The 27,966-nt window shown below is 39.3% G+C and overlaps 1 protein-coding gene across 1 annotated transcript in view; it reads right to left on the bottom strand.

The window, feature by feature from the left end:
- The window catches only part of LOC121316645 (CUB and sushi domain-containing protein 1-like), a 179,747-nt gene extending 157,940 nt beyond the window's left edge, over window positions 1-21,807 (bottom strand). The window contains exons 1-11 of the mRNA XM_041251686.1: window positions 21,732-21,807; window positions 21,617-21,683; window positions 21,061-21,130; window positions 20,077-20,180; window positions 19,288-19,343; window positions 18,839-19,021; window positions 15,666-15,992; window positions 9,666-9,860; window positions 6,823-6,961; window positions 3,175-3,362; window positions 1,887-2,075 (exon numbers count right to left, since the gene is read on the bottom strand). Of these exons, the coding sequence (XP_041107620.1) occupies window positions 1,887-2,075; window positions 3,175-3,362; window positions 6,823-6,961; window positions 9,666-9,860; window positions 15,666-15,992; window positions 18,839-19,021; window positions 19,288-19,343; window positions 20,077-20,180; window positions 21,061-21,130; window positions 21,617-21,683; window positions 21,732-21,807 (1,594 nt within the window). The remainder of the gene's footprint in view (window positions 1-1,886; window positions 2,076-3,174; window positions 3,363-6,822; window positions 6,962-9,665; window positions 9,861-15,665; window positions 15,993-18,838; window positions 19,022-19,287; window positions 19,344-20,076; window positions 20,181-21,060; window positions 21,131-21,616; window positions 21,684-21,731) is intronic.
- Between the last annotated feature and the right edge of the window lie 6,159 nt (window positions 21,808-27,966).

Here is a 27,966-nt window from a genome sequence, read left to right as displayed (position 1 = left end):
TGCTGTCTGTGTCTACGGGGGGTGGGAGGGGGTGGGGGGAGCTAAGCTATAAGAAGGTGATGCCTTCTTATATTGAAATGATGAGAGGGGATAGTTTTACCTATGCAGCACATTATTCAAGGTTCAAGCTAGAAAGCTATGCTTGAACCAGAATAAGAAACGTCCAGTATTTCAGGTAAAATAATGTCCACATTAATTCACAGCTCTATGCAACTATTTTGGTAATTGTGAATTGAGTGCTCATGAAAGATAAGGTGCAGGTTACAGAGGCGCACACTGCTTGCATGTCTTCTGTGAGCTTTCCCTCAAACCTCTGTGAGCGCACCTTGATCCAGACATGACACCCCTCCCACTCCACTCAATCAATGCTGAATTAGATTTCTGCCCTGTGCTGGATTTAAACCCTGAAACATTAAAGGCACGGATTTCATAGGAGGACCCCCAGCTTGTTAAAAAATTGTACAAATATATTACTAACTGGTAATCTGCATTGTACAAATGCATACACGTGTATACTCATTGTAACTTATAACTCCTTCTGTAGGTTTTGGTAGTTTTCGGAATGTAATGCAATCTGGCATTTTGAATTGTTAGATATTTTTAAATACCGCAATATCAATCAATAAATAAATAAATATATATATAGAGCAACCAGGTATGTAAAAAAACATGCAACCATTAGATCTCAAAGGAACTATAAAGTATTGTAATTCAGCAAGGCATCTCTCATGAGGTAAGGAAAGATTTTGGGTTTGTTCACTGTGACTTACCATCAGCAGTGTAGCAGGAAGAAACACTGAATGCCTTCCAACCTATACCATTAATTTGTTATGAAACAGAATCAATCTTCGATATGCCCATTCTTTGAGTGACAGGCAAAATAAATGTACAAGTGCAATTTTGGGCATCGATTTTGTATGTACAGTAGTCTTCACGTGTAAGAACATCTCCTAAGAGAACACTTCGCCTAGAGAATACCCTTCTGTGAAACTGATCTTTCTCCATTGTAAATGCTCTGGCTAAAGGAACAGGAACTTTGCTTAAAAGAACACCTACTTGGCACCGATAGCGCTTCGTTCACAATGAATACAGTAATGTTTTACAACAGGAAAACTTATCATCAAACTTAAATTGAAATGGTTTATTCAGTCTTTTCAAAAGTGACTTGTCATCACGAGAGTGTCTTGAGGCACACTGAGTAGTTTATTAAATCTTTCCAGAACAGCCGCCATATCATTGACTTGTTTTGTATTCTGATTTCTACGAGTGCACCACATCGCTACAAAATGGCATGTAAACAAATGGCGAAATGCGCCACTGTTTCTTTTGCTACAAAAAGTTGGAAATTGTTCGAGCTCTTGAAAAAACCTGAATCAGACATAAGTCGTTGAACAATTTGGCGTTTTCCATTCTGTTGAGTTGCTTCACCATTCTGTTAAATAATGTGCATTTCTTGTATATTGTTGCTACATTTTTAACATGTGCAGGAGTGCTGTGCTAATTTAGTTTGACAGTGTTTAACGTTAGTTTGTCTGTTACTTTATTATTACAGTTTATTAACATAAACTTGCCTATTGCTTTTCTTTGACTTATTCGGTTCATTTCATATGCTGCAGCTTTTTGTCAATTGCAAGAAATAATTTAAATGGTCACTGAAAATTCATATTTTAACATGTCAGTAATTCTGAGTCATTGGGTACCTTTAATCTGCCATCACATACAATTCCATGTAATTTGTTTCATACAAAGGCTTGTTATCAATACTGAGGTTGCACTCTTGAGGTTGCTTTTATTGCTGCTGGGTGTCTTGGAAAAGTTAACTCGCCATTCCTCAAATGTTGTAACCTCTTTCTATAAACTCTAGCTAAGGACTGTAAAATACCTACCGTCACAACTGGGCAATGCGTGGTTCCACTGATGGTTCCTTTCACAAACAATTGGCTCTTCATCACTAAGCGTGTATCCTTGATCACAACTAAATGACACTCTGGAACCAATTGCAAAGTTGTTCCCATGTCGTTTTCCATTTACAGGGATACCAGGATCTAGACAGGAATCCATCTCCAACATGACACCTAAAAACAAAAATTACTTGAATGACAATCTTATACCGAAATAATAACCATTTATTTGTCAGCTTTATTAGTACATTGACTTTGTATTTATTTATTTTTTAAGTAAAGCACTAGATATTCAAACCTAAAACATACAAAGATCTGAGGTTATATATGTGAAATTGTGTCTGAGAGACTCTATGTTATGTACAGTATGTTATGCCTATGTACCAGAAACCAATGCACATCTAATTACATATGGTACGGTTCATCATCATAATGTGCATGATGCCGTAAAAAACGGTGTATAAGTCACCCCCCCCCACCTCCCCTTGTTGAGACAGCATTTTCAGGAAAAAGCCTACAGGTCACACCAGTGTATAAGTCGCTCCCCCTTTATAGGACCCCCTAAACATACCTTTAAAATAGACTTATACAAAGGTTTTCACAGTATTACAGTATTTGCCCAATAGGAGAAAAAAAAAACATGGGTTTCTATGCAGATGAACTGTATATTCCCTTGAGTTGCGATTTTATGACATTTTTAGAAATTTTAACAGTCTGTGTGAACTCTATGGAGTTCAAGAAGTTGCCCTGCCAAAAGTTTGAAAAACACATTATCGTACCTACCAAATCTCCTGATTTTGTCTGGAGACTCCCAATATAGATAGTCATCTCCCAGAGGGACTCAAGAAGCTCCCAATATTTTAGATCGCAAATTGTAATGCATTATTACCTTAAGTAAATTTTCTCTAACAAGCTACCCCCCCACCCCATTCCAGCTTGATTTCTGACAAAAACACTGTAATTGTTGATTATGCTTCGGACACCACACCTTCAAAATCAAGCAATGGGAGTAATTTCACTCAATGTTTTTCCTTCTTTATGCAAGTCAAGGTTGTTATAATAGTAGAAAACACTAGTGGAGGCTTTCAGTAAATTGTTGATGCTCGTAATGCATCAGAGCACAAAAATGCAACATGTCTAAGACTTTTGCTCAGCAGTGTATAAGACTGTACAAAATGATTAAATCCACACATTATACTAATATTATTCTGAGCTGAATAATAATGCCATCCCACATATGAATAGAAATCTCAATGAAACACAGAAAACTCACTCTCGTAACGAATCTGGAAGCCCACACTGGACCGACTGTTGTCAGTGGTGAACAGAAGGTACATGTAATTGCTGGTGCTGATAAGGAAGTGGGGAGCCTGGGTACCATGGTATTCTCCAATTAATGGTGATGAGTTAGCAGGTCCATCTCGTATTTCTAATGTATCATAATTAACTTCAGTCTGAAACCTGAAAATAAAGGTCGAGCTAATTAGATAATGTTCTTATTACAGTTGTAGTCTATTAAATATTAATAATAATAATAATAATAATAATAATAATAATAATAATAATAATAATAATAACAAATACCTGTAAACTCAATTACATTTTAAACAGGGTTTTGAATCACTATCCAGTTTAACAGGTAATACATTATGCTTATCATTACTAACTATGGTTTGTATCCATGTAATCACTTGTGTCCCTTTTTAATCACCTGGAAGCTACCACAGAATTGCAGCTAGCAACAAAGAAATAGATTAACAGATTGTATATATTATTATCTGGTTCTAGATGTTCTGTGTTAATTATTTTCTATAGATCATCTTGGATAAAAGCACATAGTCTTTCCCTATTACCTGTAAAAGGAAAGGCAGAACAAGAGCAAGAGAGAAGACTGTTATTTTATATTGTACATTAATTACCCTGTATTGTACATTGACAAAATTACATTTGACAAGGGTGTGTGTGTGTGTGTGTGTGTGTGTGTGTGTGTGTGTGTGTGTGTGTGTGTGTGTGTGTTGGAGTAAGGCCAGCATGGCTTGGTACTGAGATAATACCTTGCATTCAAAACTAACTCATTCAAATTAAAATGCAGGATTAAGTACTCTTCAATTTCTAACTGATGAATGATGTATAAGTGGCTGTAAATTACATTTAATTTCTGTTTAGCTGGTGTTAGTAGTTAGCTGTGACATGCTGCATATTTAAGATCAATTGTAATTATTGAAATATTCAGTGTTTAATCAGACTTTTTTTGCCTCTATTTTTCTGTGTTTTATTTTTTGGGGGATTGGGTTTCTGTTGGGCTTGGGTAAGTTTAGCAGCGGTTGTTTGCTAATGCTACCCACAACATCACATAGCGGGTTGAACTGGCATGTACTGCAAATCAGGGCAGTCAAAAATATGTATGTTCCATGCTCAATGATTCTTGAGGTAAAATCACAGCATACAGGAGTAAGTTATTACAGTTATGTGCAATTACTTGTTCGGTTGATAATAAACATACATTATTATTGCATTTTAGGTACTGAGAATTAAATAACATTTTAAATGACAAAAACTGCATCTGCATGGTGGCAGATGTTGGTACATGAGTGATGGATCAACGTTGTGTAGGCTGTAGGCTTGCCTACTGTTTTGTAGTTTTTGTATTTGATCTCCTCCACTAGAAATTTGGCAAATTGCACTCTGATCTTCATATACTCTGATCTTCATACAGTTGCTTGCAAAAGTATTCAGACCCCTGACCAATTCTCTCATATTACTGAATAACAAATGGTACGTTGAAATTTCATTCTGTTTGATATTTTATTTTTAAACATTGAAACTCAGAATCAGTTATTGTAAGGTGACATTGGTTTTATGTTGGGATATATTTTTAAGAAAAATAAACTGAAATATCTTGCTTGCATAAGTATTCAACCCCTGTGCTGTGGAAGCTCCCAGTTTGCACCGATGAAAGAAATTGCCCAAACGAGGACACAATTACCTTACCATTGGCCTCCACCTGTGAACCATTAAAGTTGCTGTCACATTTTCTGGATAAAAACCCCACTGTTGAAGGATCATTGGTAAGGCTATGAATCTGAAGGAAAATGAAGACCAAAGAGCATTCTACAGAAGTTAGAGATAAAGTAATACAAATGCATAGATTAGGGCAAGGGTACAAAATAATATCCAAGTGTTTGGATATCCCAGTGAGCACAGTTGGATCAATTATCAGGAAGTGGAAGCTGCATCACACCACCCAGGCACTGCCAAGAAAAGGCCGTCCCTCAAAACTCAGCGCTCAAACAAGAAGGAGACTTGTGAGAGAAGCCACAGAGAGGCCAACAATCACTTTGAAGGAGCTACAGAGTTCAGTGGCTGGGAGTGGAGTAATAGTGCACCAGTCAACCATATCAAGAACTCTGCATAACACTGGCCTGTATGGTAGGGTGGCAAGAAAGAAGCCGTTACTCAAAAAGTACCATGTGAAAGCACGTCTGGAGTTTGCCAGAGAGCAGGAGAGTGACCCAGCTGCGATGTGGGAAAAGGTTTTCTGATCAGATGAGACCAAGATAGAGCTTTTTGGCCAAAACTCAAAGCGCTATGTGTGGTGCAAACCTAACACTGCCCATGCCTCAAGACACACCATCCCTACAGTGAAGTATGGTGGTGGCAGCATCATGCTGTGGGGATGCTTCTCATCAGCAGGGATTGGGCATCTTGTTACAATTGAAGGAAGAATGGATGGAGCAAAATACAGGAAAATACTGCAAGAGAATCTGCTTCAGTCTGCTAAAAAACTGAAGATTTATAGGAAATTCATCTTTCAGTAGGACAATGATCCCAAGCACAAGGCCAAAGCAACATTGGAGTGGCTCAAGAACAAAAAGGTTGATGTCCTACAGTGACCCAGTCAAAGTCCTGATCTCAATACCATTGAGAATCTGTGGCACTATTTGACAATTGCGGTCCGCAAGTGTCGTCCAACCAACCTGAACAACCTGGAGCAAATCTGCCAAGATGAATGGGCCAAAATCACTCCGACACTGTGTGCAAAGTTGGTACATACTTACCCCAAAAGGCTTAAAGCTGTTATTGCAGCGAAAGGTGGCTCTACCAAATATTAATGTGTGGGGGTTGAATACTTATGCAAGCAAGATATTTCAGTTTTTTATTTTTCTTAAAAATATTTCCCAACATAAAACCAATGTCACCTTACAATAATTGATTTTGAGTTTCAGTGTTTTAAAAAAAAATATCGAACAGAATGAAATTTCAATGTACCATTTGTAATTCAGTAATATGAGAGAATTGGTCAGGGGTCTGAATACTTTTGCAAGCCACTGTGTGTGTGTATATATATATATATGGTAATGTTCTTAGTGAATACCAGGGAGACAAAAACAAGCCCTGCAAACACATGGATAGATTGTGACTAGCATTTATTTTTTTAGTCCTGAAAGATATCAAATAAAATGGGTTTCCCCTGGAATGATGTGAATCCAAAACCAGACTTTCTGAAGCAATGCAAGAATGATGGTGTCAAAAATAAATAACAGATCAAAAACCATTATTGATTGCAAAAGTATGCCTGATCTATTGAGATGATTTGGTTTCAGAGACCTTGATTAGCACTAATTTTGGACCACTAGACCTGCGGTTACATTATCTAGTCCATGATTAGTGCTAATCAGGGCCTGTGAAACCAGCCTTTCAAATAAATGTGGTCCAGAAGTATTAATCTTTTGCTCCAGACATAGTTAGCACTGCAAAAATATCTGAAATGTAAAAAATAAACTTAAGGACACCTGTGCGTCTCTTACTGTTCTTGTAACAGTAACCACTTTTTTTCATTTACTTTGGGTATTGACAAGGGACTTGATCTAAATGAGAAAAGACGATAAGGCTGTGTCAAAGATATACAGATTGTAAAGACCTGTCAAATGATATTTTGATGGCATGATCTTGTCTTGATTCAATCACCCATTCACAGTTCAACGAGTCCTTATAAAATCCTGGCCAGCCTGGAGACAGGATCACTCCATTTGGTGCAGTTAAGTGACCACCACAGGGGGCTGGAAAAAAAGAAAAAATAAGGTACATTTGTGCTTCCATATCTCAGGATCATTTTAAAAGAAAATCTGTCATGTACGTGTTGTGTGTTACATTGTTGGTTTTTTTTTGCTAGCTATCAAACTAAGTTCATTTGTCAATAAATATAACATTTTTAAACAAACATTGTACATTTTACACAGGACTGTTCTAATATAGGTGAAAGTATTTCAGAACAAATATAGCAAGGTCATTTCACAACAAGAAAAGCTGCCCTGCCATCACCTTTACAATTTGAGTACCAATCAATGGTAATTAACTTCTGCACTGAATAATTTGAAACCCGCTTGGAAGCTAATTTTCCTTTTACCCATGGCACTGACATTTTTACTGCCATGCCCAAGGCTGTAAACTGACTATGGAAATATGTTGCAAAACTAGCAAACGTAACTGGTTCATCATGTAAACATGAGCTTTACTTAGCCATATCTTAAGGTTCCCTGAAAGAGAAGATGAGCACCAAAACATTACGTATGGGATATGCCTGCCGATTTTTTTTTTTTCACCAGCGTGCTGAATAGGCGGGCTGAAACAAGCCTGCAGATGCCACTCAACAGTAGAGCGCAGCAGAGCTGGGTCCTGGTGGAAGAATCATGCAGATATTATTTATTTACTTATTTATTTATTTTTTAGCTGAGAGGCAGTAAAGAAAAAAAATACACACACACACCACAGCAAGCTTTGAGGGTAAAAATAATGTGGGTTACTGATTTAGTTTAGTTTAGTTTTCATCAGCGTACCGATAAAAACTCAATTCAACAGCGGGGAGCAGCAGAGTGTAGGAATCACGCTTTTTTTTCTTTTTAAAACTGCATGACAGTAAAAGAAAAAACATACACACACAATAGTAAAGCTGCTGATTTCACAGGGAAGTGGGAAGCCGGCTTCCGGCAATTAAGTTGCTGGGGAACTCCAGAAAACTTGAAAGAGAGAGAGAGAGCTGTTTCTCACAGTCTCAATCACAGCAACTGGACAGGGGTGTCTAGCCTGGACTATGTGCAGTCACACAACCGGGGCAGCACGTAGCCTACAGCAGAGTGGAGCACCGTCTACAGGCAGAGGGCACCGAGTACCACGTATACTACGTGCACCAAGTACCATGCAGCACCGTATGCACATGCACCGACTGCCGTGAGCAATACATGCACTGAGCACAGTGTGCAGTAAGGAGCTGTGCGACCAAGGCACCGCGTGCACTGTGTGCAATGAGCACATTGTGCACCGAGGCACGGAAGTGCCAGGGGCTTAGTGTACACTGAGGTATCGAAGCATCGGGGGGCAGCTAATGCAGCGGTGCCTACCCTAATCGCATGGTCACACACCTAGGCAGCGTGCAGCGTACACCAGGGAGACACAAGGGCTGAAGCCGCTGCCAGCGAGCTGAAAGCAAAAACAATTGGGGGAGAACTGTTGTTTGTTGTTGTCAAGGCCCGACACACCGAGGTGGGTGGGATGACACAGCCGGAGAGGTCTACTCTACAGCGGGGTGTATGAAATACACGGCCTGGTGGAGGAATACACGGCTGGTTGACTGTTGTTGTTGCTGTTGCCTAGCCTTGGTGGAGGAACTGTGTCTGTGTGGACTGAAAATACACACGCACCCCTTTAAATCAATACTGCACAGGCAGTTGCTCAGACATGACAGACAGTAAGGAAAGGCAGCCTGCAAGCAAGGCAAAAAGAGAAATGGCTTCGATGGAATGACAGTTTTAACCCCTCGGTAGACGGGACTGAGAAGGTCAACCAGGAAGGGGCCTATCAGCAGCTCTGGTATAGAGAGTTCAATGAATACCTACCAATAGGAGGCATCTCCCATACGTAATGTTTTGGTGGTCATCTTTGAATTGAAAGGGAATTACCACTACAATGGAATATGTATTCTTGTTTTCTTCTGTTTAATTAATATTTAACAACTTAAAACATCTTAAAAGGAATTTATCTTCAGAGCCCCAGTCTATATTCTTGTGTATAAAGACTATATTATAAATATACTATGCTCAATTTGAATGTGGCGTTTGTAAACATTTCCAAGAAGCATTGATCACAGGCCTTACTTCTGAAATAAAAAAAAAAAACACATTGCATATCAATAGCCACTTCTCTCCTAAAGGAGAGAAAGCCAAATACTGTAACTTCACATGAGATACAATAGTGATCCTTTCAGGGTAAGAAATCACCTTAAAAACAATACTTTGAGCAACTATCATCCATATAATTACTATGAAGGCAGTTGGCAGGATTCCCAGCTAGTTAAAATTGCTGTTTAGTTAGAATTAATACAAATGTAGTTAATGATTTTATAATGCACATATGCCTGTAACAATGTATTAATTCAATAAATTAGACTGCTATCATTTTCTGTAATTGTCCTGAATTCTCAACCCCTTGAATTAAACCCCCACCAGTTTTAGCAGCTTCAAACAACATGCACTATCAACTGAGAATGTGCCTTAATTTCATTTATAAAAAAAAAAAAAAGCCTGATTAAACCATAAAAATAGTATGCAAATAAACATATCACATTACACTTTACATGGATGTATATATTGCTTCGACCTGTTGATGTCTAGGCGAAAAGGACAGGGTGTCAAATATTAACTATTTTGGTTAAACAATTTAATGTAAATAAAATAAACATACATAAATAAACAAATACATAAAGATTACCTTCACACCTGGGCACTGCTGAATGCCAGACCACACTTCCGTCCTGCATCACGCACGTAATTGTCTCAGATCCTTGGGTTTTTATGAAGCCCTCGTCACAACGAAAAGAAACTGAACTGTCCAGCAGGAACCGGTCACCAAATCGTTGCCCATTGATGGGTATTCCAGGGTCATGGCATTCATTCTGCCCAAATGCTAACAAATACAAGCATATATCAAATTCATCAAATTATCGATGTCATTATTATGGCTTCTGACAATATTATTTTCAGAATTACCTAAAAAACTGTCTTATGGACATAGAATCCACTATTTTTAGATCAGCAAGCACACCTTGTAGAAAGTCTAGGTTGTTTACCCAAGTGATAAATAATAATGGCCTAGTTTTAAAATAGTGTTTATGTTATAATTAGACAGGAAACATCTACAGTAACGCTGACAAAATATGTAAACCACTTGCAGTAAACTAAATAGCAAAACTGTAACAATGGGTGGGGTCTTCTCAAGAAAATATCATTGGTATATTAAATAAAAAATACCTTACAATTGGAGATTCATTCTTAGTTTAGATTTACTAAGCAGTGCATAATACACTTATCCAGTCAGTTAGGAAAAATCTATCCTTCTGTGATGGTATACACTACAGAACTGTAATGCACTTTCAGGATGCAATGTAGCCCATACCAACTTTCACTTTCTTTTACACTGCAGATACCCTGACATTCTGCAAATCTACAAATCTAATGTCTAGGATTATAAGGCTAGGTTGTTTTTGTTTCTGAAACACTACATTTTGTAAACCCAGACTATCAAATTGCGCTTTAATTGCCAATATTAATGTGCCATGATTTCAAGGTTGAAGGTTACGCACAAATTTGGGACTCCCTGTCTCATTTTATCAGAATAATTTCTTTGCTTCTTTGACAATAAACCACTGGACACATAGATGTGCAGTGAATAAAAAACATCCACAGAGAGTGTGAACATTAGGTTATCAGCATAACCCTGGTTCCCAGAAATAGAAATGAAACCATTACCTCATGGGTATTAATCCTTTGATACTGTCTAACCTGAATAGATAGTCCAAAATTGCACGTAGTTCCAGTGACACAGAAACTGTTGACACTCAAACGTCATAATTTTTCCCTCAAGACTGCTGCAATAAGACACAGCAACCTTGAAGTTTGATGGTTACATTTCTATTTCAGGGAACAAGGGTTATGATAATAACCTAACGTTCCCTTTCAAGTACAAAATGTAACCATTACCTCATGGGTAGACATACCAAAGCTGTCCCAAGGAATCTGCAGACCAATTGAAAGCTACAAGGCACGGCACAGCCACCTTGTGCATTACCATGAAGAAGCCAGTACAAGTAACAAGGCTAAAAACATTGAGGGTGAACTCACCTCCAATTTTATGCTGTAAGGGTCGAGCCTGAGGCCGCCCTTAACACTCATGTTCCAAACCCAGGGTTTTGTGGATCAATGACATTCATGTAGAATACAGAGAAGGTTTCTGGCAAAAAACAGGAATAGTGCGAATTGTGAATTTCGCCCTGGCTTCTTGAAAAATTAAGCAGGCTTTTGCAACAGAAAAGGATTGCATCTCACTCACTCGCTTCACACATGTAATAGCAAGTAAGAAAGCGAATTTCATTAATCCATATTTCATCACTGCTGAATGTAAGGGCTCAAAGGGAGACTTCATAAGTGCTTCCAGCTCCACATTAAGCCTCCAACGAGGGACAATGTCCTCCATAGACAGCCGAAGCTGCTGAGCACTGTTTAAAAATTGCCCCGCCAGGAAATTAGCTCCTGGGGAGACTGAAATGGCTGCCAAATAGACCTTTAAAGGAGAGGGGGATTTCCCCTCATCAAATAGGTCCTGTAAAAATTGCAGTATAACTGCTATGGGACAGGTTGTAGGGTCTAACCCCTTGGGCAGACACCACATTTGAGAAACTCCTCACTTGTACCCATACTGGAAACAAGTGGATTGCACTCTAGCATCTTGTAGAGTGTCAATAGCGATATTAGACGGCCCCAGGCAGCTCAAATGGCGCCGTTCAGGGTCGGAATGCCACAATGTCCCTTGCGCCTGACTGAGCAGGTCGCAGTGTTTTGGCAGACTGCACGGCTGACCTTTCAGCTGTATCAGAGTTGAAAACCATAGTCTCCTGGGCCAATAAGGGGCTACTAGTAACACCCTGGCCCAGTCCTGCCTGATCTTTTCTAAGCACAGCAGGAGCATGGCTAGTGGAAAAAAAGCATATAGCAGCTGCCTAGGCCACTGGTGCACCAAGACATCTATTGCCAGCGGGTCCCCTACTGTTATTGAGAACTAGAGGGGACAATGAGTCGATTCTTGGGAGACAACCAGGTCCACCTGGTCTCTCCCGAACCATTACCAAATGAGGTTCACCACTTCTGGGTGAAGCCTCCATTCCGAGGCACTGAGGACCATCCTTGAAAGTAGGTCCGCTGCCCAATTCGTCACCCCGGGAAGACATGTTGCCCGCAATGAGAGGAGGTAAAGGTGCACCCAAAGCAACAGCCTGTGGGCAATCCGATGGAGACTGGAAGACCTGAGCCAGGCCTGGTGGTTTATGTATCCCACCACAGTAGTGTTGTCTGTCTGGACAAGCACATGTGTTCCAGGAACCTCCTATAAAAATATCTGTAAGGCTAGAAACACTGTCTGCTGTTTTAGAATATTTTATATGGAGACCCTGCCACGGGGGTATCCATATTCCTTGCACTCCCCTGCCATTCCAAGCCAAGGCTGGACGCATCTGTGGTTATAACCTCCCTCCTGTTAACGCTGCCCAGCGCTATGCCTAAGCGTAGGTGAGAGGGCTGTGTCCACAAGGATAGAGCCTGTAGACAGCTAAAGAGCTAAAGAGAGGCCGAATGGCAACACCTGAAACTCGTACACTATCCCCTGGAAAGTGAACCTGAGATACTTCCTGTGCCCTGCTCCTAATGAGATGTGGAAATAGGCATCTTTTAAATCCACCATAGCATACCAATCGCCTGGCCTTATTGACTGCAACAGCTGCTGGATGGTTAACATTTTGAACCTCCGTCATCAGATATGGATTTACCTGTTGAGGATTGGTCTGAGGCCACCATCCCGTTTGGGCACCAGGAAGTACCTGAAGTAAAAACCTTCAGCAGAGCTGTCACCTCCTGAGACAACACCAATTAATCTCTTGGATCCGTGACAAATGCTGTAGTCACGCCCCGATATGGAGGGGGACCGTGTCCTGAATTGCAGAGAATATCTGATGTGTACAGTATTGAGCACCCAAGGTGTCCGAGGTGCATTGACACCAATACTCCAGGTGACTCCCTGAAAAGAGGACTTGGGCCTGTGGCAGCAAATTCCTATAACTGCTGTTTGTCTGTGGCTTAGTCTGAGGCTTTTGCCTTTGCGCTTGAAGGCTCAACTTATTCAAATTCCACCTTTGCGCAGCTATGGGTCAGTTGTGTAACCCACCTCTGGCTTTAGCGGGCTGCTGTAAGCTATGTTTCCAGTTTTCTGCCTGTCTATGTACTGGAGACAGCCTCTTTGGCAACAAGTGTAGTCTTGCAGCTACTAGCACAGCCAGGTTCCTACCCACTGCCTACTCACTGAATTTAGATATATGGAGCAGATTTTTGTTCACCAGCCGCAGTTCTTCAAGCTGCTCTGGTGTGGGTCTGTGACCGTGAAAGAGACTTTAATAAACAGCTCTGGTATGCAACCAAGATGCTGTTATAATTTCCCAGCCACGCAACAAAGGCACCAGCTGAATAAGCCTTTTTAAGCATGATCTCCAAAACCTGGCACTGTTTATTCGGGCAGTTAGCGGCCTTGTTTAAAAATGGTAGCTTAGGGGTTTTCACCAATGATGCGATACTGGCATTTACTGGTGGAAAATCAGCCAAGCCAAGTTTATCTGCCTCATGCAGGCTGTACAGCGCTCCCAAGGAATGTGAAGCAGCAGGCGCTGTAGCTGGGTGCCCCAGGTGAATTCACCTCAAAGAAGAAATCCGGGTGTACCGGAATTGACGCTTGAGAGACAGCAGGACCATATTCAAAAATTGAGTGTTTCCGTTTGTCATCTACAAGCCATGGAACATTCAAAATGACCGTGGCCCTCTTAATCAGTGGCAAAAGCTCTGCTCATAATGACACCTGCGCTACTGGTGTTGCACCATCTGAGTCACCTTCCTCAGAGGGGAACTCTTGATTGACTGCCTCATCAGATGCAATGATAGACAACAGATCCTCTTGCTGCCATTATTTGTGTACTACTCCTTGTGACTGTAATGGCACAGAGGGAGCAGTTGTAACAGTCTGTTCGCGCAACAGCTCAGCGAACGGTGGTAAATCACTTACCTACAATTACCGAAGAAGCAATTGGCAGGGATGCCCACCTGTATAGCTTCTGGCTTAACACAACACGGCCCTAAGACTGGAGGAAGCCTGCTGTCACCATGACAGCCCTCGCAATGGTACGGCAAGCAGAGACCAGAGCGGCAACGAAACACTGAGGGAAGGCCTGCAAGCAATCAGACCCGAAACAGAGCTGAGCCCAGCAACTACTAGTGAATCAGAAGGGTAACCTTTTTTGTTGTACAAAAGTACTGGCGGGAATGGTAGCAATTCTGGGATCTACAGTTACCCCAGGAGAGATATAGGGATGCCCTCTTATATCACTTTTTGACTAACCAACAGATTGAAACCCAAGGAAAGCCCATTGCCAGAGCCCTAACAGTCTTCACACTAAATCTGCAAGCAAATCTTAATGTGGTACAGACACTGCGGGAAAAGCTGCAAGCAGATTGACCCAGCGTGCACATCTCTGTTCAACGCAGGACAGCTGAGCCCAGCAGCCTCGTTACTATTTCTGCAAAAAAAATAAAAATCAAAATACAACAAATAAAACTATTTCTTCTCACACAAAACAGTAATCAATCAATTACAAATATTTTAATATATTTTTTTTTATAAAAAACAAAACATTTATTTTATGCTTCAACTGAAGCTAGCAGCTTACAAGAGAGCACCAGTAGCCGGCTTAAGGCGTTCACTCCTGGAGTAGGAGGCAACAGAGCTGCCGGCTTCGCTCGGAGCACAGGGCCACAGAAGGACTAATGAACAACCATGGCTGAGTGTACAATACGTAAAGTAATTTTTACTAAAACATGTAAAAACAATAATTCGTAATAAGTGATAAACACAAGCAAACAATGATAAAACAATCAGATATATCACTATGTGTCATGTATCTGTTCGTAGATCTCTCTCTCTCTAACTCTCTGTCAGGTGAAATGAAAAATGATGACGTTTTAAGTATCAACAGTCTCTTTTATGCCCATGGGGGCGGGGCACAACTGTGTCACTGGCACTATGTGCAGCTTTGGAATATCTATTCAGGTTAGACGGTATCAAAGGATTAATACCCATGAGGTAATGGTTACATTTCTTACTTGAAAGGGAACCTCAAGCATGCTCCCAATGCTGTCAGTGGGCTGTTAACTGCATCCCAAGCTGTCACATCCTTTCAAAAAAGGCCTACAATCTTATAGTAGAAACATTGAACCCATTCTCCTGTTGAAGAGTGTGGTCTAGTGATAACAATTAAAAACTGTAAGCAACAAACCTTGCCTTTTAATTACAGCTCAACAAATATCTACCATATGTCTCCATATATAGCATGCATCATTTTCTATATAATTCATGATTCTTCTATACATATACCTAATTTAAAATAGCATGGTATCTGTCTTTAGTGTTCACAACATATAAAATAAAACAACACAGTTTAAGAACTGTGAAAATATATTTTAAATATTTATGTTCATTTTACATAACTTAATTTGTTCTCCGTTGTTTGTAAAACAGGTTCCAGTTGCAAAATATATTCAGCATTGTAAGATATAATGGGTAAAGATATTTAATCTGTTTGCTCATTTCTCCAATTATATGTATACATTTTTATATATTTACTTGTGTACGTTATGTTAAATCCTCTTCCTGTGTTGGAGTGATCAGACTGAAACTCTAGTCGCACTATGTGTCCATTGCTGGCAATTTGAGAAGGGACATCTTTGCCAGAGAATGTTCCGAATGTTGTTGCTTCAGACATCCCATCATCCTTCACTGTTAAGTAGTCAAACTGGGGCTCCACTTCGAAATCGCTGAAGATGAGATGGATTCGATTGCCTGGTTCAGCAATAATCAGCCACACACAGTTCATGTTGTTTCCATACTCCTCTGGGTAGTTGGGAGACAGGATAATTCCTGATGGAGCCGTGAAATTGAAAAAACAGGAGACTGTATAAAGGAAAAAAAAAAATAACAACCTGTCACAGTTAGGACATCTAGTGAGTTCATACTTTTACTTACCCAGTTTAGGCAGCCTTGCAAATTATACTTGACATGACTACATAATAAACGACTGTTCTGACACGTTTTCTGCCATTCCTCATAATAGACAAAGAAAATACGCCCACCACAAGAATGTTCACATGTATTTAAAACTGAACTATAAAAACTTCAGTCTGACTTTCTATCTACAGTTTTGACTCATTTATTATTTAATAATTTATGCATGTTATTGCAAGCTTTGTTTATTACATGTCTGATGTGCTTATTTTGTTTAAAAAAAGTCTCATAATAATAATAATAATGTTCAGAAACAGGTTTAGTCCACTAATAATCCATCCTGAAAACTACAATGGATTTTCTGAAAACAACACAATGACCGAATTATAAGAATGTAATACAAAACATTATCCTATTTTAATGGGTTAAAAAGCTGCAATATTTAATCTAAACTTGTTTAGATTGTATTTTATTTTAAAGTTTACATGAACATGATTTTCTGCCTCTAATATCTTTGAGTTGATCTACTGTCAATGCAATAGACCAAAGATGGGTCACGTTTGCCACATACACTTGAGGGCAACTCCCCCATTAACAGTGTCAAACAGGCACAGACAACAGCAACAGGAAGTTGTGATTGTTACTCGGACAACAGAACCAAACAATATCTTTGAACACTGAGAGAGACAGAGGCAGAGGATTCCAAAATACAAACAGACTTTTATATTGGTGCTATAATTTGAAAAGACATTTAATAATTAATCTAGGCTAAATGTGAAAACAAGCCTAGTTGCCATGAAACTGTATTATTAGAAAAGAAATGTCACACATATTTAGAAACGTACCTTTGATCGTATTTTGATATGTATCAATATGAGGAAATGTTCAGTTTCTAGAATTAAACAAATCATTACAGTAGCTAAGAAAATTAAAGGTTTCCTTATTGTAGTGAATAGAATTTTTGTTTAAAAGTGATTTTAGACCTGCACATAACGCCTGCTTAATGATATGCATCACAGCACTAACAATCATACAATTTGAAAAATTAAGACTCAAACTTGTGGAAGTTGAATCAACTTAAACGTACAGACTTTATTTTTCAAAGTGTATCATTGTCAATGCCGTGATGTGTCCCAGTTTTCAGCCTTAATTTCTTGTCCTGGTAAAATTATTAAATTGTCCCGGTTTTGCTATCGTATTCAAAACACAGTATCAGTGTGCTTAACAAGTTAACAGCAGAGTAATGTATTAGGTTGTGCTAGAGCCATTGAAAATAAATAAACAATCTTATACATTATGTGTTTAATAATTCTGATTATGTGTAAATCTCATTTTTAAATGCTAATAACTGATCTTTTTTTCTAATCTGGCTTTTTGTACATTTAAATTTGTTGTTATAATCTGCAATAAATACATCCAATGTTTATTTTAAATTATGATTGTATCTGTTATGTTAATGGTGTTTTTAATCTTTTGCTTTATGAAGGGCTTTATTTTTTAATGGTATAATCAATAGTTCTGTGGGGTGTTGTTGGGCTTTGGTAAACAGACTTGAGTTCTGAGGGGAAAATGCATGAAACATTGAGTCTTAGACATTTCTTTTTAGCTATTAAATTAATTCGTTTTGCTTTTGTTGAATAGCTAAAATAGGTATTTTTCATGGGTAAGAAAATAAATGGGTTATTGTTTCCATTTACATATAAAAAGAGTTGGCAGACTGATGTGTAATATGTCTCATGTGCATTTTCAATGCTTCGCTCCATTTCTGATAACAGACAAAATGTAATCTTAATTAGCACAGAATTATCACCTTGAAGTAGAAACAGTCAAATGACAGGCTTGTTCCTGATTTAAACACTTCCGGGCTGTGCGCACGCATACAGGGCCAAAGCTAGTCTAGGTCTGATCGAACCTAAGCAAGTTCAGGTCCAAGTTGTAAGTGTAAACACACCATAAAAGTCCATTGGTTAATGGTGTGGCTTTTTTATCCAAAACAAATGGATAGCAATAGAAGATGCAGGAATGAAATCATACCACTAACCAACAGTTAGGGAAGGTACAATGTGTGCAGGATGTTTCTTGCACACTCTTTTTGTGATAATGCATGCACGCAGATCTGTTTCAAAGCAAGGGGAAGGTGACCCTCAGCAAACCCTAATTTGATGGAACGTGTGTGGAATTTAGTGTAATTACCTAGTTAGATTTCATTTTGACACAATTTAATAAAACCTAGAAGATTATGATTCAGTCCAAAATGTTGGTCTGCAAATAATTACATTTCTAACACAATAAATTACATTACTTATATCCCAATTCCCAAGCACAACCTTATTGATATTTGTAACCTGTGGAGTATGAGCTCCAGCACATAAAATATTAAGGAAAGATAAGAGGTTCATGAGAGAGGTTGTAGGCAGTGATTTTTGGTCAAATGGAATTTTCATTATGCCCATACTTAGCACTATGATTACAAAACAATATTAAATAACAAAAGATGTGCACATTAAAAACAACACTGGAAGCTAAATTAAATTGATTGAAATCACTGCTTAATGGCCTGTATTATTTCCATGTTCAGTAATATAATAGCTGCACTGCAGGGTTTATTATTATTATTATAATTATTATTATTTTTATTACAAAAGCTTGAGTGAATATAAACATACAAACCATTCACATGCAATAAATCCTTTTTTTTTTGTTAGCTAACTGTGGTTGATTTTTGCTCATCTAATTACTCATTCTCTATGGCAGTGCTGATTAATTACAGTAATACATTTTTAAATAACTCTTACAGACACAGCTGGGTTTGTTTCCTGACCACTGGTTATTTTGCTGGCAAGAGATTGTCCTTTCTCCAACCAATTCAAAAGCTGACTGACACTCAAATGTCAACGTGTCTCGATGTAAAAAACTGGCGCCAGTACGTTTACCATAGGCTGGTATTCCAGGATCTCCGCACCCTCCTCTGTCAATTTCTATAAAACAAAAAGTGTTCAGTGTTATACAGGAATTGTATTGTAATATTTCTCTTAGTATATTAGTACATATGCTGCAATACAGCAAACAAACACATGGAAAATGGGTGTAATTTTATAACCATGAAAAATGCAATATTCACTAGAGATATGTTAATAATTAGTGTACAAAAAGAACACAGGTTTTTATATCAGTAGTGCAGTTGTGACCATCAATAATATTCAAGAGACATGACCATGACCATTTGGCTCAGGGCCCAGTCTACCGTCCTCCAAGGGAGTGGTGGTAAAGTCTCTGGAAAGGGCTACTGCAAATTTGGAGCTAATGAGAAACAGGGATTAAAACACAAGTTAAGAGGTACATTAACGATAAATGTAAAATTTGAAAAGCAAGATGACACCGTTTACCAGATACTGTTAGAATTACCACTGTAAAGTGCAAGTAACACCACATATGTGATATTTCTTTCATCCTTATGTGTTTTAAAAAGTCACCAAGACGTGATGACTTAAAAACTACTTTAACCAACCTTCTGTTACACAGGGTTATGCTAAATGCTTAACCTAACGTTCCCTTTCAAGTATGAAATGCAACCATTATTGAATGGGTGTATACCAAAGCTGAGAAAGGGCATGACTGCAGAACGAACGGAATGCTACAAGGAATGCTAAGCCGACAGTCTGCCTTGTGCGTCACCATTCGGTAGCCCACTAATAAATAGTTAAGGTGAAAAAATTGAGGGAGAATTTCACCTCTATGCCTGTATTATAAAGGTTGACTGGGAAGCCACCCTTAAAATTAGTTCCAAAACTGGGGTTTTTGAGGATCCACAACATTTAGCCTGTAGAACCTAGTGAATGTATGGCGAGTAGCCCACACCGCCACATTGCATATGTCCTTGACATATACTCCCTGGATTAAGGCCACAAAGTTGCAAGGCCCCTGGTAGAATGGGCAATGAGCTTTTTTTGGAGGTGGCACATTGGCCAGCTCATAGGCAGTCCTGACTGTGTCAGCTATGCACTTGGACGGTCGCTTCTTAGTCAGGACTTACCCATGGGACTTTGCCCCATAGCAGACAGAAAATATCTGGTCAACACAATACGCCAGGGCCCAAACTGGGCAGAACACAGTTGGGCAGAGCGTAGCCCTGTCAGTCTGGAAAGGAGATGAAGGGAAAGTCTCCAATTTCATAGACTGGTTGACATGGAAAGTTGAGATAGTCTTCGGCAAGAATGCCTGCATCTCACTGTGGAGGTGCGTGATAAACAGAGAAAGGATTGATGTGGTAAATCTCCCTCCCGATCAGAAAGGGCGTTGTGTAAGGACAGTGGTATGCTGCCTCCCAGATGGACCGCCTTGATGATAGGTGGAAACCGGAAGGTGACCATATTAGGGGGAGCGCGTAGTTCCACGTATCCAGAACGACTCCATTGCGATCAGCTGCGGGACGGCCCTCTACTGGAGAAACCATGGTGATGAGTTGATTTCAGGGAGGAGGTCATGGATACAAAGGGGAAGCAGCTATGTCAGTACGCAGCCTTGCGCTGAACAAGAGAAACCTGACGGCTGGAGCCTGTAGTTTTTGTTTGTTTGTTTGTTACATGTTGTCTGTTGTGTATTGCAGAGGAGGAGTGCAGAGCCAGTGGCTGCAGTGACGGAGCCAGCCCGCATCACCAGAGCACTACCCTCATCACATGACACCAGCACCAACCTGTGGATTAAAGAGAACACTTTCGTGCACGGGCTGTTGGATTATTATTATTTCTTTATTTTGGTCTGTAAACCAGCTGTGTTCTCCCCGATATCATTGCTGGTAGAGGGGTGGTTCTTTTTGGTTCTTTTTGGTTTTGTTTATTACAAACACAGATGTTTTTGGGAACATTACTGTCTGGACAATCATTTATTCACCACACCACTCGCACCTGTCACAAGGTGGCAGCAGACAAGAAAGCCGCTTTATAAGAGTAATTTCAGATCAGCTGAATGCAGGGGCTCAAATGGAGGCTTCATGAATGCATTAAGCACAACAACTAACCTCCAGGAAGGGACAATTGTCTTCATAGGCGGGCCGAGTCAAAAAAATTGCCCCATCGGGAGGTAAGCACCTGGGGAGACAGAGTCAATCTAGCATTGTCAGATCTTTAACATGTGAAACAGCTGTTGCTGGGTGATCCCAGGATGACTAGCGGGGAAATGGGAAAGATGGTCGGCACATCATCAAATATGGACTGCCTTGTTTCACCATGTGTAGGCCAGGGCACTTGCAAAAATGCAGGGGCCCTCTTGAACAGCGGCAGAAGCTCTGCCAACAGGGAATGGCAGCTCCTGTTCACCTGCCTCCTCAGAGACGCGATGGACAGTATGTCCTCCTGTGGCCAATCTGTGCTCATAGCCCCCAAGAAGCAAGCAATGCAGTGTTCAGTATACAGTTGCTGCCTCAATCTGCTTATAGATATCGGCTCGGCGGTTCCGGTTTAATACTAGACCAGTGACTTGAGCACCGGTTGGTAGAGGACTGGAACTGAATCTATACCTGGAAGGTATCGGGTTGGTTCGGTACCGGTTTGGTGTATTTAACACCGGGTCAATACTGGTTCAGGACCTGGTTGGTACCAGGCCGGTTCAGTACGGGTTCGGTGGTTATTTTCTCAGTGTGCTCTTGGAGAAAGAGGCAAAAAAGTTGCAGAAGCTATGATTAACTGATACCTCCTTGGTATGCTGTGGCCTCAGGCAGGAAGAGCACCTGCCGTGCTTCTCCTCCATAGGCAGACTGGCCTTGCATGTCTCACAGGGATAGAACCCGGACATGATGCAACGAACAATCAATGTAATGTATAGTATAGGGTTGTACAGCTGTTGCCTCAATCTGCTTCTATATCGATCGGGCAGATCAAGACCCAAGCGGGACAATTCATGATCTCAGCACCAGTTCAGTACCAGTTCGGAACCAGGTCGGTTCTTCATCGGTTCAGTGATTTCGGTAGCGGTTCAGGTAGATTGTTGCCTGGTTGGAACCGGGACGGTTAAGCACCGGTTCGGTGTACTCCGATTCAGGACCGGGTAGTAACCAGGTTGTTTCGGAACCTGGTTGGTTCGGTACCAGTGTGGTAGCCTCATCCCGGTTCGGAACCGGTTCAGTGACTTTGCATTCAGATTTACTTCAATGAAGCTAAACAGTCAAGTTATTTGTCTTAACGTGCTTCAGTAACACTATTCAAATATATTTTCCAAGACAGTTGTATAGTATTGTAGTGTGCGTACTTCACAAGCAATCTTGCTACATTTTTTTCCATTTTACAGTGTCAAGAAAAAGTTTGTGAACTCCTTAGGATTTTCACATATTTCACATATTTTAAACCTAAAATGTTATTGGATCTTAATCCAAGCCCTAACAATAGATAAAGATCACCTGATTAAACAAATGACACAAAAAAACATGATACTTTTTCAATATTTATTTATCCACAAATGATTCAACATTCAATATCCATGTGTGAAAAGTACATGAACCTTTAGATTAAGTAACTGGTGGCACCCCCTTGAGCAGCAATGACTTCAACTAAGCGTTTCCTATAACTTTTGGTCAGTCTCTCACATCGGTTTTGAGGAATTTTGGCCCATTCCTCCTTACAGAACTGCTTCAACTCGGTGACATTTGAGGTCTTCCTTGCATGGACAGCTCGCTTCAGGTCCTGTCACAACATTTCAATGGGGTTTAGGTCCGGATTTTGACTAGGTCATTCTAAAACATACAATGTATTCTTCTGCAGCCAATCTTTTGTAGATCTGCTTGTATGTTTAGGATCTTTGTCTTGCTTCAGCTCAAGGACGGATGGCCTGACATTCTCATTTAGAATCTTCTGATACAATGCATAATTTATGGTTGTCCAGGCCCTGAGGCAGCAAAGCAGCCCCAAACCATCACACTCCCACCATCAGGCTTGATGGTTGGGATGAAATAATTCTGTTCGAATGCAGTGTTTGGTTTTCACCAAACATAACGTTTCTCACTGAGGCCAAAAGGTTCTACCTTTGACTCATCTATCGAGAGAACATTGTTCCAGAGGTCTTGTGGATCATCTACAGTATGTGCTCTTTAGCGAACTTCAGACGGGCAGCAATGTTCTTTTTAGAGAGCAGTGGTTTCCTCCTGGCTAGCCTTCCATGAACACCATTCTTGTTCAATCTTTTTCTGATAGCTGAGTCATGAACACTCATATTAACCAAGGCGAGAGTGGTCTGCTGATCCTTGGATATTGCTCTGGGGTTCTTTGTGACTTCCTTGATGATTTTCCGGTTTGTCCATGGAGAGATTTTGGTAGGACGACCGCTCCTGGGTAGAGTGACTGTGGTCTTAAACTTTATCCATTTGTAGACCATGTCTGACAGTGGATTGGTGGAGCCCCAAATCCTTAGAAATGGTTTTGTAACCCTTTCTAGACTGATGAGCGTCAATAACTGTTTTTCAGAGGTCCTCAGAGATTCCTTTTGATTGTGGCATGACGTGTTTCCACATAACTGTATGGTGAAAACCAAACTCACAAAGTTTCTGATCTTTATATTGGGTGGAGCCTCCCAAACTCACCCCAAAAGATCTACCTAATTATTTAAACACCTGATTCTAATTATCCCCTTAATTAAGTTGGTAAAACCAGGGGTTCACTTACTTTTTCACATACCCTGTTTACTCATTACTCATTGTTTGTCTAATTCATACATCATTTTGTTTCCAAAGACATGGAATTGGTTAATATAAACCCTATTGGATATTTAAGAAAAGACTCAAGAAGGCTATCATGGTAAAACTATGGAATTTCCATAATTATCATTAGAGTTCACAAACTTTTTCTCGGCACTATATTTCTTCCTCGCACCTGGTTCTTTCTGACATTTTCTTTTCATCAATATATAACTTTGTAGCAATGCATAGTGCATAAAGACAGAAATACAAAATTAACTCTCCAGGCCTACACTAAGTAGGGCCAAATTGATCAATTGTTCACCTTTTATCATTTGACACAAGCGTTACATCAGTGTTGAAATTATTTCTATCTTGGTAGCCTGGTAGAGACTAAGCAACAAATGAGTTACTGTAAAATCAACATATTATTTGTGTTACATTCACTACTGTAGCACTCTGGCAGAACTATTAGCAATGAAGGAGAATGGACCGTTTCAAATAAAGTCACTTTATACAACAAGGAGGGCTCAATGGAGCTAGTTCAGCAAACATGTTATAAACCGCCACTAAATCTTTTTGTCAAGAAGCCTGTAAATTTCAGTGAAACAATATGGAAAAATGCAATTTCAGTCGAGGGTAAAAGAAAGATTTTCCCTCAACATGCATCAGTAAAACTCAGTAACACTTTTTAAAATGGAAACTACTAAGATCAATACATATTTTCAAACACAGCTAGGAATAAAGTACTGAAGTAACAGAACAAAAAAGCCCTCAAACAAAAGTTCTCATTTATTAGTATTGTTAATAACTGAAAATTAATAGAATAGAAAGCCAGTGGTGTTGAAATGCAAGTTTGTGGGTGCGACCCCAAGAATATACCTTTTCCATCAGTGGTTATATTCACATTCATGCTGTTTCTTTCAGAAATGTTTTCTTTTTGACATGTGCCTGTGACGGGGTACTCCCCGCCCCTGTGCATATGTTTTGTGTTATTTTTGCATTCGTTGTATTATTTAAATGTACTGTTTTGTGTATGTGGTTGAGGGGTAAATTAGGTAATTGATAGACAGTTGACCCCTCAGCCACAGTATAAAAGACCTGCAGCTTTGGCTGAATGGTTTTCAGCGCTCAGGAGTAGAGGTGCATACATTTAAGACTAATCAGCAACTCAGATAAAATTATTGCATAAGCTACACGGAAAATAGCAAAAAAATACAATTTAATTGATCAACAACACTATTGATATTCAGCTATTACAGACATTTCAATTCTGAGAGGGTTTTTCATTTATTTCTTATATCTTAGTAATTGAGAATTGTTTTACAGTCAGCAGATCTATTTTAAAAGCTAATTTAAATAAGAGCATTACTACATTCAAGAGGAAAATGATTACTTCTATTGTTTCTAGAAATTCAATTATTCACCTGGTTATCATTTGGATTATATGGGTATGAAAAGCAATTGAAAGCATCTTCTGTGACTGAAAATAAATTGAACTAGTTTTATTTCCCAATCTTATAAATGTGGAAGGTGTAATGTTTAATGCATATACTATGAGCTAAGCACACAGAGGTGGGAGGGGAAAGAAACTATTTGTGATCTTCAGAAATTCAAGGTGAATTAGTTTCAGATCAACAAATCATGCCTTGCCAGGCTTAATGAGTCTCGTGGTCTCTTGATAGCCCTGTAGTGCCATGCCTCAGGAAGCTTTCAACATCCTTTACGGGTATTAGATTAGAAGGGATTAGTCACTTGTCTGTGTCAAAAACTGCAAAGCAGGATTTTGATGCCAGAGTAAAACCCGCTAAACACTACATGTGCTTTCCGTGTTCTGTACAGAAACAACCGTGTGTTAAACTCAGTTCTCACACAGATAATTTTCCAAATATTTGAGAGGCAGACTGCAATTGGAGTCAATGAACAAAAGCAGCAGCACATTTTAATCTTAAAAGGTTACATTCTCTCAATGTACAGGTAATTAATGATGCCAGGTACAAAATTCTATATGTGGCAGCCAACATTTCAGATTCAAGTAATGATTCCCACATTTATTTACAGGCCTTAAAACTTGTCCTTAATAACTATCCGTGTCCATTCACAGAGAATTATATACAATTTATAAAAATCAGACACAAACTATTAGTCAAGCATAGCTTGCTCCCATTTAAGTCAATGAAGTGGACTAGCTTATTTTGCTATGAACCAACTTCTGTGTTCTGCTACAGTCTGTGTAGCTTTGTTATGTTCCAAAGGATCCAAGGAAGAGATGGTTTACAAACTAAAACTGAGGCCCACAAGAGAGAGAAGTTATGTTAATATACAGCACATCATTAAATTGTTCTATTCTATTGTTTAGCCTGATTATACTATAAAACAGCTGCAGATTTTCAATTAACTTCATGGCATGTTGTATAAAATGGAAAACTGAAGAACCCCTAGCTGGGGTTGCTTATGTACTGTAAGGCAGAAATGTGATCATTTAATAACTGGTAACAGAACACCCTTATCAGCCAAACTTTATCTGTCACCCATTAATCTTCTCCTCAGCATGGAACCTCCTGGGGAGTGTATTATTAATATTTTGGCAGATATTCAAAAATACGATATTGCTTTCTTAAATCTGAGATGTTCTGAGTTACATTTCTGGTATCATTAAATTAGTGGAATTGCCTAGTCAGATTCACATCAGTGAATACGTTGTCGCTTCCTGAACCAAGCCCAACTGAAGGGAAGATTAGAATGAGAAAGTGGGGGTATTTCCATATACTGAACTGACTTTCAGAAGTTTCTACTGCAGGCTTCAATAGGATCTAATATTCAAAAGTTACCAAACAGTGCAGAGTTTGCTGCAATTAGATTTAGAATATAATAATAATTTTACCAAATAGGGTCAGTAAAAATAAGTCAAATAATACATGCAAATGAATAGGAAGTGATGTATTAGGAAAACACCTTAATCCAATTCATACTACAAAATGAATCAAGCTACTAAAGAACTGTGTATATGTTGGACCTGAAAAGGGAAAGTAATGTTTAACAGAATATAGACAAAAGCTGTTATGTTTCTGAGAATGTTAAATGATTAATCCGAAAGATATATTGGTATCGTTAACTGTGTATTTGGAAGCTGTAAACAAAACCAAGCAAAAGAAAATTAGTCATGCTTTTGTGTTGAGATGTACTACTGTTAAAACTGTCTGACCACTACCGAGTAGGCACAAAATCAGGGAGAGAAAGCATGAGAAACAGAACATTGTTGGAGAAAGAGAAAGACGCTGATGGAAGCAGAGATGCTGAGAAAAATAAATAAAAGTACTGAACACCAAAATAACAAAGCAAAAGGGAATCCCGCCTCAAAGCTGACCCTGAGACCCGAATGTATTTGTGTTCTGATCAAAGTTGCAAATAAAAAAATGTGCTATGAAGTTGGGCCCTGCAAATAAACAACGAAAATAAATCCCTAACCTATACTCACCGGTGTGATGATTTACTCACCCCCAGGTGTAACATATACATGACAAAACTCTTGTACTTAGGCAGATTATTTATATTATTGTTAGGGGTTCATGTAACTTTTAACACTGGGTTCCCACATGAGTAACAGCAGAAATTGTTTAGTACGCACCAAAAATAGGGGTTATCATCCAAGTCGCTGTCCAGCTCCACCTCCTCCGACAGTTAAAACAATTGGGATGGCAGTGTCAGAGACTACAGTAGTTTCTGAATGTTTAAGTAGGAGTCCTACTTAACATATTCTCTGTTTATTTTAATATCCTACCACCACACTGCTGCTCTGGGGATTCAAAAGCAAAAACCCAAACACTTTGTCACTTTATTAGTGTTGTTGAACACTTTAGCTTGACGGCACAACAGTATTTATATAAGGCTATAATTGAAGGCGAAAAATACATTATTAAGTAAAATTGTTAAGTAAAGGTATTTTTTTAAGTTTACATTTAAATGTAACAACTTTCAAACACCGACACCTCCTCTTCCTTAAAGCCACTCCCCCGTAACTGCACCCCTCTTCTCTGAATGGACGGCTTAATAGAGATCCCTGCTATTATTTGTAGTTTCAAGTGCTCATTAAAAGAAAATTACTGATCTTATGAACTAGAATTGCTCCACCTATCACTCTCCGTTTTTTTAACAAAAAACTTGAAGCAGCCAATGATAGCACTGGCAGTGAATGATTGCAATTAAATTAGGAGCCTCCGGGAAAGATCCAGAGGTTAGGCAGGTATGGCTCACCTTTCAAGC

The sequence above is a fragment of the Polyodon spathula genome, chromosome 6 (genome assembly GCF_017654505.1).
Source record: "Polyodon spathula isolate WHYD16114869_AA chromosome 6, ASM1765450v1, whole genome shotgun sequence".
NCBI lineage: Eukaryota > Metazoa > Chordata > Actinopteri > Acipenseriformes > Polyodontidae > Polyodon > Polyodon spathula.
Note: the sequence above shows the minus strand (reverse complement) of the source record. Positions and strands in the feature narration are given on the sequence as shown.